This window comes from Acanthochromis polyacanthus, chromosome 2 (assembly GCF_021347895.1).
Source record: "Acanthochromis polyacanthus isolate Apoly-LR-REF ecotype Palm Island chromosome 2, KAUST_Apoly_ChrSc, whole genome shotgun sequence".
Taxonomy (NCBI): domain Eukaryota; kingdom Metazoa; phylum Chordata; class Actinopteri; family Pomacentridae; genus Acanthochromis; species Acanthochromis polyacanthus.
Genome location: NC_067114.1, coordinates 36,900,012 through 36,910,732, shown reverse-complemented (window position 1 = coordinate 36,910,732; position 10,721 = coordinate 36,900,012). Strand labels below are relative to the sequence as shown.

The 10,721-nt window shown below is 39.8% G+C and overlaps 1 protein-coding gene across 1 annotated transcript; it reads left to right on the top strand.

Annotated features, from left to right (window-relative positions):
- The first annotated feature begins 203 nt into the window (after positions 1–203).
- snrpa1 (small nuclear ribonucleoprotein polypeptide A') lies at positions 204–8,919 on the top strand. The gene is made up of 9 exons (XM_022221047.2): positions 204–396; positions 1,698–1,845; positions 3,071–3,149; positions 4,388–4,434; positions 4,537–4,639; positions 4,988–5,067; positions 5,570–5,645; positions 6,264–6,357; positions 8,661–8,919. Exons 1-9 carry the CDS (start codon positions 315–317, stop codon positions 8,813–8,815), a joined length of 864 nt encoding a protein of 287 aa, XP_022076739.1. The 5' UTR covers positions 204–314; the 3' UTR covers positions 8,816–8,919.
- Positions 8,920–10,721: the final 1,802 nt, after the last annotated feature.

The window sequence follows — 10,721 nt, the reverse complement described above, 5'->3', positions numbered from 1 at the left end:
GATTCAGCAGATTATTTGTCCACTCAATGCTTTCAGAAATACTTTCCACTGAACTGTTTTCATAATAATAATAAAAAGAGAGTTTGTGTTGGTTCGACGTTTGGTACCATCCTGGTGCAAACAGGAGATAGTGCACACGTTCTACCAGTAGATGGCGGTACTGCGTGAAGTCGCTGTTTGCCAACCGCTAGTGAACCTTCAACAAGAAGAAGAAGAAGAAGAAGAAGAAGAAGAAGAAAAACAGCAGAAGAACTGATTAGCATTGCACACAGTGGGACGTTTTGCTGCAAAAGTGAGGAGTTATTGTCCCCAACATGGTCAAATTATCTGCAGAGCTGATCGAGCAGGCTGCTCAATATACAAACCCCGTGAGAGACAGAGAGCTGGATTTACGAGGTCGGTACAAACTTCCTGATTAGCCCAGCCGGTGTCAGAAAGCGTCCTCGTGTTTTACGCGGGCCTCACGCTGAACCGAGTTATGTTCGTACTTTCCGACATAAACAGCTTAATAAGTTGCTCAACTTCCCGCTGTTGGTCTAATAATGCATGCTAACATTAGCACAGTTTTATTATGCCTTCTGTAGGGGAATATGTTTGAATGAACCCAACAGAAACTGAGGCTTTTTATTTCCACTGCCAGATACACAAAGTTAGCATCGTTAGCCAACATACAGAAGAGGAGACAACTGTTTCTCCAGTTGTTTTAAAAATATTTCCTAAATGCTTCTTAACAGGGGAAATAATTTTTGACGCAGCATTTCTAAACAAAAATAATTTCCTTAAGAAAACCGGAGTCAATTAGCTTCAGCTTCAATGATAGTGTGCTGTTCCAGCTCTGTCCTGGGCTGCCCACTGGATTCTGTGATGGATGTGGGTGAGAGGAGGATGTTGACCAAGCTGTGATCCATCATGGACAACAGCTCCCACCCACTGCACCGGACTGTGGTGGAGCTGAGCAGCTCTTTTAGCACGAGACTCAGACACCCTCAGTGCAAGAAGGAGCGCTACCGCAGGTCCTTCATCCCCACTGCCATCAGACTGTATAACACTACTGTGTAGTTATGTGCAATATTTATTCTCTTGTACTTGCACCTTCGTGACTTTTTGCACTCTGTTTTTTGTTCCTAAGAGCCCTGTAACAGTAAATTTCTCCTTTGTGAGATCAATAAAGTCTATCTTATCTTATGTTACTACTCAGCTAAAATACATCAGCTGTGACTTTGTGAAAAGGTCGGTACGTAAGGGGGATAATCATCATGATGCCTGGTAGTTTTTAGTTTGGGTCACAGAATTCTGTTACTTTGTGCAAATGGAGCTAATTGATGTTGTCATTGTTCTGTTTAAAAACTGTTAGTATTTTGGAAATACTTGTAAAAGAACTTTCCTAATAATTTAGTTCTTAGTTGTATATTTGCCAATGCAGATCAAGTTATGAGGAAGCTGAGGAATGCTGTGTGTACTTGTCAACCTGGGTTTGTACCAATGACCTGGTGTTCTCCAAAGGCACTAGAACAGAGTAAAACTAGACAGTTGACTACATAAACACAGATCAGCAGTAATTAATATTTTTATACAATCAGTCATGCCATTTTTCTTGTATGCTAACAAATAATGAAACACTCTTGCTGCTATAAGGTTGATAGTCCTTCCAGCACTACCCCAACATTTACATATATTTTTTTCTTTTTATTTTCCAGGTTATAAAATCCCTGTACTTGAAAATCTTGGAGCAACTCTGGATCAGTTTGACACAGTTGATTTCTCTGATAATGAAATCAGAAAACTGGATGGCTTCCCTTTGCTCAGAAGACTGAAAACATTGCTCATGAACAACAACAGGATTTGGTAAGTTTCAGCTACCACACTTTCCAACTGTCTTGAAAGGAAGGAAATACAGTATATTGATGTTGCATGTTCAAATTTACCAAGGAGAATTTCAGTGCTTTCCAGATCCAAAATAAACACAAGATTATAAATCATGTGTCATCAGTTTATTTCAAGCACATGTTAAATGAGCTTAATATGTCAATAAATTGACTGTGGCTTAGAGCATATATGAACATTTCTTCTCCCTCTCTCTTCATAATTACAGCTTCAAATACCCGTTTGGTCTGTCCTCCAATGTAAACTCCATTTATTCATATTTTCAGTTCTTAAAGTAATTTACCGTTTTAGGATGTTATCCACTGAGCTCGTCTCGGCCACTTAAATACAAGTTTTTAAAAGAATGCTCTGAGAGACACAGAATAGGAGTTGTAGGGCTGTGATATTTTTTATAATGTCTTTAATAGGCTTCAAAATGTGTTGAAACTGGAAAAAAGCTAATATCATTTTGCATTAGAGACAGTTCTAGGAATATAGCTTATGTTGGTTTCAGTGCTCCTTACTCCAGACATGATTGGGAAAGTGAAATAATAATTGACAGTGTCTGATGTTAACTTGCTCCCTTGCATAACTTTAGAAGAAATCTGATTTATTTGAAGCTGATTTTATTGGCGTTTAAAGGCCAGTTCATGCTTTCTGTGTTGCTGTAAGCGATCGCGAGACATACATTTAATTATACCCAAGTTGATGGGGTCTGCAGTCCAAAGTTTTTTCTTGTAGACTGCAGGTGCCAGAAAAACCGATGAGGGTTGTGCAGAGACATTCTCGGTCATCTACATCGTATCATTTATTTCTAAGAGTTGTAATTGAAGTAGACGCTGCTGGACTTTGGAGGTGCTTTGATTTGTACATGCTGTCCACCGACACAAAACACAAGTGGAAGTTTTCTCCAGAAGGCCTGTGGTGTGTGTCCTCAGGAATATTCACTGACATGATGCTACAGCCTAATCTGTAACCAGCAGATATATCGTTTTAAAAGTGTAAAATGACAACCTTAAGTGAGTGACAGAAGCCCTGTTATCCAGGGTCAATATGTAGCTACCTGCAGGAGATTGATACAGATCTATTGGAGGATGACATGTTTGTAGTGTATCCGCTCTGGCCAACATAACGCGGCACATGGAAACCATGAACTGACCTTGAATTGGTGACAGTACGTTGCTAACCACATGGCATGTTGCTCCAGTCGCATAGGTGAGAATCTGGAGCAGTCTCTTCCAAGTCTGACGGAACTGGTTCTCACGAACAACAACATTCAGGAGCTGGTGAGTACAGCTTAGCAAGAACAACATCGGAATTTTTCATATTTGTGATCAAAATGCTGAATGCCACATACACTGATATATCAGAACAATAAGAACGTTACCTCGTGAAAATCATTCAGATTTTGAGTTTCCAATGACTCGTATAACTTTGAATTTTCTATAATGGAATGTTTGAAACTCGTGTCTTTGTGACAAAGAATTTAATTTGTTTATTGTCCATTTAGATGGTTATGGTTTAGATTTTATTCATGTTTCATAATGGATTCCTGTCTTAAAGTATTACTTGGAATGTATTAGCACCATTTCCAAATGCATCAGGCTTTTTGGATGTTCATTTGCAAACTGTAGGAACTGCAGAAACATTTTTTTCCTGAAGAACCTTCTAAAAAAAAGTCAGAAATTCTTGGTCTACATGTTGCAGAAAATTAAAAACCTTACTGCATTGAAAGTTGACTATGTTTTTCAAAGTAGTCGTCACATGCAGCAATACACTGCTCTCTGTGCCCCTACCTTGTTTTGGAAAACGCCTTGAAAGTCCCATTTTGTAAGCATGTCCAGCACAGTTGATAATGGATGCTGAATCTCCTAAACTGCGTCAAAACAGCCCTTCAACTTCAAATCTAGTGAGTCGGGTGGGCGGAAGTGACATTTTTTTTGCAGAGGCCAAGAAACCTGTGTACACTCCTCACACTGGGATTGACTGCACCAACATGATGTAGAATTCCACTTTGACAGTCCGGCACTGGGTGAAAAATCCACAGTGCACAACCCCGTAGATGCTGAAGAAAAGAAGTCTGCTCCTGACCTGATGCACCTTCTCTGGCCTTGAAAACAGCAGTTCTTCCACTGTGAAGACTGCTGTTGTGTTTTGGGTGATCCTCCAGGTGAAGGTTTGGCCATCCTGGCTGCTGACGGACACAGAATGTAGATTAAGCTTCATGTTGAAATTGTAAATAGGCACATACTACAAACACACATATAAATATCACACTCTATCAGTCAACACAAGTGGATTTAAATGAGCCACATCTTTTTATTTTTGGGAGATGCTGTTTAACAGGGACCGTGTTCTGGTATTTCATTGTATTTGGTTGCTCTTGGAAATTTCCGTCACTGAATTTTTTGCCAGTGGGTGTTAATGTGACTTTAAGGTGGTAAGGTACCACTCCTTAGAAACCTCACCCCTCTGTCTTACCAAAAGTGTGTTTTTCTGAAATCATTCTTCTTTTCCTGTGCAGGGTGACTTGGACCCACTGGCCACAGTGAAGACTCTGACCCTCCTGAGGTATCAATCAATAATACTCAAAGATGAACTGAATGGGGAAACTGTCTTGTGGACCATTTAGTTATGATCACATGTTTGTTGTAACAATTGTTAATATTTCAGTTTGTTAAGGAATCCAGTGACAAACAAGAAGCATTACAGGCTGTACGTCATCAACAAAATCCCACAAATCCGTGTGCTTGACTTTCAGAAGGTGAAGCTCAAGGTAAGTTGTGACAAAGTAAAGGTTTCAATCATATTGTAAGTATTGTATGATACTATCTTGAGTGACCTTGTACAGAAGTCTCAATGCTTGGCATGAGATGAGTCACGTGATATAAATTTAAGATGGAAGCTGAAACAGCATTTTGTACATTACAGTAGCGGTTAACCTTTACATTGCAGTGGTTATTGACAAAACAACAACTCTTCTGTCCTACAGATAATGTCCTGTTAAAATTCCAGAGGATTTCTGGTGACTTGTTCATTTTCTGCCTGGTCTTGTTCCCCTTGGATGAAAGCTCTCACTGTATTTAACAAGAGTTTTCACTATAACTGTGTGATATTGTCATAGGAACGCCAGGAGGCAGAGAAAATGTTCAAGGGCAAACGAGGTGCTCAACTTGCAAAGGATATTGCCAGGCGAACGAAAACGTAAGATGAAAGTCCAAGTTAGACAGCAGCCTCTCAGAATCACTGGATCCTGGCTCATGAAGTGGGTTACACTGCAGAGAATAGACACCGTTACCAGCCGTACTGTACACCGGGCATCTGTGTACAGTAGCATGGTCATATTTCTGTTACTGCGAATAGTTAGGCAAGTAGAAGAATTTCTCCAAAAGGCATAAAGATGAAACGCTCTTTTAAACATTTTAAACAATATTATCTCTCAATGCAAGGAAAACCATGTAAACATGTGGGCTCTGCACAAAAGACGCACTTCATTGGTGTGATACATTAATGCCTAAATTGGCCTTAACAGTTTAAACCTGAAGCCAGAAGAGTTCACCGTGGTGTTCCTGAGGACTGCTGTCTTTGGACAATCTCTCAGTATATTTGACTAAGGAACAGATACTACACATGAGACTGACTACACTGATGGGTCAGAGAAGCCCATGTTTGTATATATTGTCTAAATGAATTGTGTTCCTTTCAGTTTCACTCCTGGAGTGGCAGCGCAGCCTGAGAAGAAGAGGACGGGGCCCTCTCAGGCCGATGTGGATGCCATCAAGGTTCTGTTGTTGTTGTGGCTTTGACAGTTGATAGTAAAACATGAAGAGTGAGCAGGTGCAAGGGTGATGATCAGATGCACAACAAAAATGTCCTCAGCTAAAATTGAACCATAGTCAGTGGAGTTTTGTCTGTGTCACCATGTTGAATCTTTGTGTACTTTAAATAATGGTGCCTGAAGCAGAGAGGCTAACAATTGTGGCTGTACACAGATTGGTAGATCTATTAAAAACGAAGCAAGCGTGTGGCCATGCTGGCAGAATACCAGCTAATGCGTTTGCATTATGAGCAGGCCAGGTGACTATATATTTCAGTTTCACCTTTATTTGATCTTTCTGTATTAGTCACTGACCTGAAGGTGTGCTATCAAAGAACATGCATTTAAAGACAAAAGTGCTACAGTCATGCAATGATGATGAAGCTAGATGACAACTAGCTTAATCTTGTCAGAGTTATCAAATAATGATAATATAACCACAGTGATATAAAATCAACATTGATGAATGACCTTAATCAGCTATCTCATCTTATGTAGTGGACTTGCAGAATGTACAGGGCTTGCTGAAAACAGAATTTATCAGTGTATTTAGCTGAGGTTGACACGTGTGTTTGTGTTTCAGAATGCCATTGCTAATGCCTCATCATTGGCAGAGGTGGAGCGATTGAAAGGGATGCTGCAGGCTGGTCAGATCCCAGGCCGAGATCTCAGACAAGGTCAGTGCTAACCAAATATTTCTCCACAACTCAAATGCAGGACCTGTTAGATTTTTTTTCTGTGCTGAAATGTTATTGTATTTGCTTTGTCCACAAACTATAAAACACCAAGGAGCCACTCTGTTGCTGTCAGTGCTTATGTACGGTGCTTAACAGATGTATTAGACCACCATCCAGAAAAAGTTGTTTGCTGCCTGAAATTAACAGTATTTCTGATTACTAAAACATTTTTATTTTTTATGTTTTTGTAATGGTTAATCCCCTAGTATGTGCAAACAATTTAATCAAAATGTCTTCAATGCCACAATATAGCTATTGCTGTTACCCATGAATTTTCAAATTTATTGTTTTACAAAAAAGCGGCAAAAAATTGTATACAGTGAACCCTTGTTTATCGCGGGGGTTATGTTCCAAAAAGAACTCGCGATAGGCGAAATCCGTGAAGTAGTCAGCTTTATTTTTTACAGATATTATACAATACTGCACTTGGGGGAGCGCTGCAGCTGCAGCCAGGTGGACGCCGCAGCGGTACTCTTGCCTCAGAGAGCGGGCCGGCTGAATCAATTGGAGGGGTCGGGGGTGGGGAAGGCTTGCGCTCTTCTCCTGGGAAACGCGGCTGCGGTGGCCAGAGACGGCTGGGGAAAAATATTAGGCTGCTCCGTCGGCTCCATCTTTCAGGGTGTCTCACTACATGGAGACCAAGGAGAGAAATGATCCAGTGCTCCACAGCAGGCAGCGCTGGCCTGTATGGCAGAGGAGACGAGGCGCGGAGACTGTTCACGTTGGTCAGTCCCTTAGCCAATCAGGATGCAGAACACAATGAACTGTTCAAAAAAAGCATAAAAAAACTGCACTAAAAAAATCCGTGAAACAGCGAAGCCGTGAAAGGTGAACCGCGTTATAGCGAGGGTTCACTGTAACACATTATTTTGTTTTGATTGAGATGTCAAATTACAATTGTTTACTTGCACTCCTGAACAGAAAAAAAAAATATTTGTAGTGGTTCTATTCTGACTTCTCAGTGAATTTCATTCTGGTCAGTTTGGGTATAAAAATTCTCTTCATGTGATGCTGGATGGTCTTTGAGACAAATAGGGTAAAAGTGTTCTGACAGTGTGGTCAAGTGTGCCTTGGACTGAATTGCAGAGACTGATACTTTTGATTTGAAGTACTAGAGACAGGACAGTGCTATTGTCAGGCAGCGATTAATGCTTGCAGATCAAAATCTGAGAATGTCTCCAGAATGACCAAAAGCAGACGACTGGAAGGAACAAGACGTAAAGGGAAGAACAGCTGCTAGGAAGTCATTATTGAGGCCTGCAAGCATCCATAAACATCTAAAGTTTGCCAGGTAGCACAAACACTGGACTGTAGATGACTGGAAGAAGGTACTCTGGGTGGACAAGTCCAAGTTTGAACTTGCATCCACAGTGAAACACGGTGGAAATTCCATTATGGTATGGGGTTCCATTTGTGGAAACGACATGAGCAAATTAGTTCAAATGGATATCATGAACAAGAAGGTCTACCACAATGTCTTGGTGCTTGGGTCATTCCAGGACTGGAGGACAATTGAGCTTCAAAATTTTTCACAACGGCTGCATGTTTTAGTATTTTGTACGTGGATTATTTTAAATTTAATGGGTGGAACGTGAAATGTCCTCCAATTCTGAAATGACTCACATCATGGAATCCTTTCTGGATTGAACCTGATTGGTTGTGGGTTCATAAACCAAGAAGACCATGACCCCAAGCATACTTCAAAGCTGTGCAGAGGCTACTGGACCAAGAAACAGGAATCTGGAGTACTGGAACTGATGAACTGGCTAAGTCAAAGTCCAGACTTGAATCCGATTGAACAGATCTGGGATTTATTAAATTCAAAAATAGATGGCAAAAAAGTTTAATCCAAAGCAAGTCTCTGGGAACAGCTAGAAATGATTTGGAACTCAATAACAAAAGAGACTTTAAATCTATAAAAACAATGACAGCAAGAATGCCAGCTGCTATCAGGGCCAAAGGAGGGTTAAGGACTATTTAGTTCTACCAGTTTGTCATTTACCTAATAAATAACATTAAATTTTTCAGTCTGAAACAAGTTTTTGATAGACTTCTGAAATACTTGCATTTTTTCATTATGACAGGTGGTCTAATACATTTATTAATGACTGCATGCTAAAAATTGCAGTTCAAATTCATTTAGGAAAATTCCATGGCCTTTTTTGAATTATGTTTTCTTTTGCAACCTTACGTTTTGAGACCTGTACGGATGGAGAGTTGCATATGTTAATTTGTAATACCAGGTATGGCTGCGATGGTGGAGGAAGAAGAGGAAGAGGGTGAAACTGTACCAATGGAGGCACATGTTGGAGGCAGTTCTGGAGAAGAAATGAATGAAGAGGATCAAGTGGAGGATGATGAAGAGATGGATGAAGAGTCCCAAGTTAATGGTTCCTGAACATGCAAAGAAGATTTTTGTTGTTTTTTTTATTTTTTTACTTGTAAATTTCTTATGTTAAACCAGGGTTGTCTTACGTACATTAAACTGATTTGTTAAACTGCTGAGTGTGATCTTGATATTAGTCCATAAAGACACCATTGCATGTCATGCAAGTGATACTTTAAAACATAAGCACAATTATTTTAAAAATGGGTTAGGTATATTTCTTTGAAAATTAACAAAGTCATCATCTGATCACTTTGACAACACTGATGGTAATGAAAAAATCAGGAAGTGTTCAAAAATTAAGTTTCCTGAAAAATTAATAAGTCACAAGATACAGAATTGTAATTCCATTACTTGGGTAACAGGATTGTGTTTCAAGCTATCCAGCCAGGTTATCTTGGATATTTGCACACTTCAGTGAAAATCATTTGAACTGCTAAATGTTGGGTTGCTTTGACATATTTGCTTTTGAATCATATTTGATTGAAAAATATATATACTGTTAGGTCCATAAATGTTTGGATACACAATTTTCAGGATTGCTGCTCAGTACACCACAATGGATTTGAAACAACTAAGATGTGCTTTAAGTCAGTGGTTCTCAACCCTGTTCCTCAGGACCCAGTGTCCTGCATGTTTTAGATGCTTCCCTGCTCCAACACACCTGATTCAAATGATCAGCTCGTCATCAAGCCTCTGCAGAAGCCTGATGATGAGCTGATCATTTGAGTCAGGTGTGTTGGAGCAGGGAAGCATCTAAAACAGGGGTGTCAAACTCCGTTCCTGGAGGGCCACGATCTTGCATGTTTTAGATGTTTCCTTCTTCCAACACACCTGATTCAAATTCAAATGATCAGCCTGATAACGAGCCTGATCATTTGAATCAGGTGTGTTGGAAGAGGGAAACATCTAAAACATGCAGGATAGTGGGTCCTGAGGAACTGGGTTGAGAACCATTGCTTTAAGTGCAGAAGCTGGCTTTAAGTTGGTGCTGCAGTGATTAGCATGGTCTCCACATGGCTAGATGGTCCTGGCTTTGAATCTCAGCACACGATCTTTCTGTATGGAATTTCCATGTTTTCCCTGTGCGGTTTTCATCGGCTTCTCTGGCTTCCTCCCACAGCTTAGAATTCTATTTCCAAACTTCCTGGCCTATTTTAGGTTGACGCTGTTTTTCTCATTCACTCACATCTCCCAGTTTCTCTTTTCCTTTGGTATTATTCCAGAATCAGCTGAGCTGCTGCAGAAACTAGTCAGGTAAGTCTGCACAAATCACAAAGCCCTAAACCTATAAATGATATTTGAGTTCAGTAGCAGTGTTGTGTAGTGTTTCCTGTTTTTCTTTTTTTACTAGTTTGTACCATTAATTGGATACCCTAAATATACTTCCTCTATCCCACGCTGCAACACACCACAGCATTATATTTAGATCGTATTCAACTCCATGCACTCTCCACGAAACAAATGAACAAAATCATGTTTAGATGCATTGTTTCTGCAATTTTACAGCTTTGGATGAAATGATGTAAAGACAGCTGCGTTTACAATTAAAAGGCTCTTTGTGGTTAATGTTCTGTATCATTAATTGTACCCAGCATCAGATTAACATTTTCTTAAATCTACTAATTTAGTGAGGGATATTTCACTGACAAGCTTCAATACATGCATTAACATAATACTTTAAAGAATGATTATTATGCATGGAATGTGTCACAACATGCACTCAATCCTGTAAGCATAACCTTTTTAGCTGGTAGAAGAAAGCAGTGAATCGCATGATGCGTTTGAATAACGTCAGTTTTCCTAAAGAATGGGCAGAGTAAAGCTATGTTCATATTTTCTTAATATTATCAACCTTGATTGTCTCACTTTACCTCATGCAGCCATGTTATGCATATTATCAGGATAATACAAATTC

What these genes read in the sequence shown, in the direction of transcription:
- snrpa1 (XM_022221047.2), top strand. Translation starts at nt 315, where the DNA reads ATGGTCAAATTATCTGCAGAGCTGATCGAGCAGGCTGCTCAATATACA. An exon ending in CAGAGAGCTGGATTTACGAG is followed by an intron (nt 397 to 1,697) that starts GTCGGTACAAAC and finishes TTTATTTTCCAG; the next exon opens with GTTATAAAATCCCTGTACTT. An exon ending in ATTGCCAGGCGAACGAAAAC is followed by an intron (nt 5,068 to 5,569) that starts GTAAGATGAAAG and finishes TGTTCCTTTCAG; the next exon opens with TTTCACTCCTGGAGTGGCAG.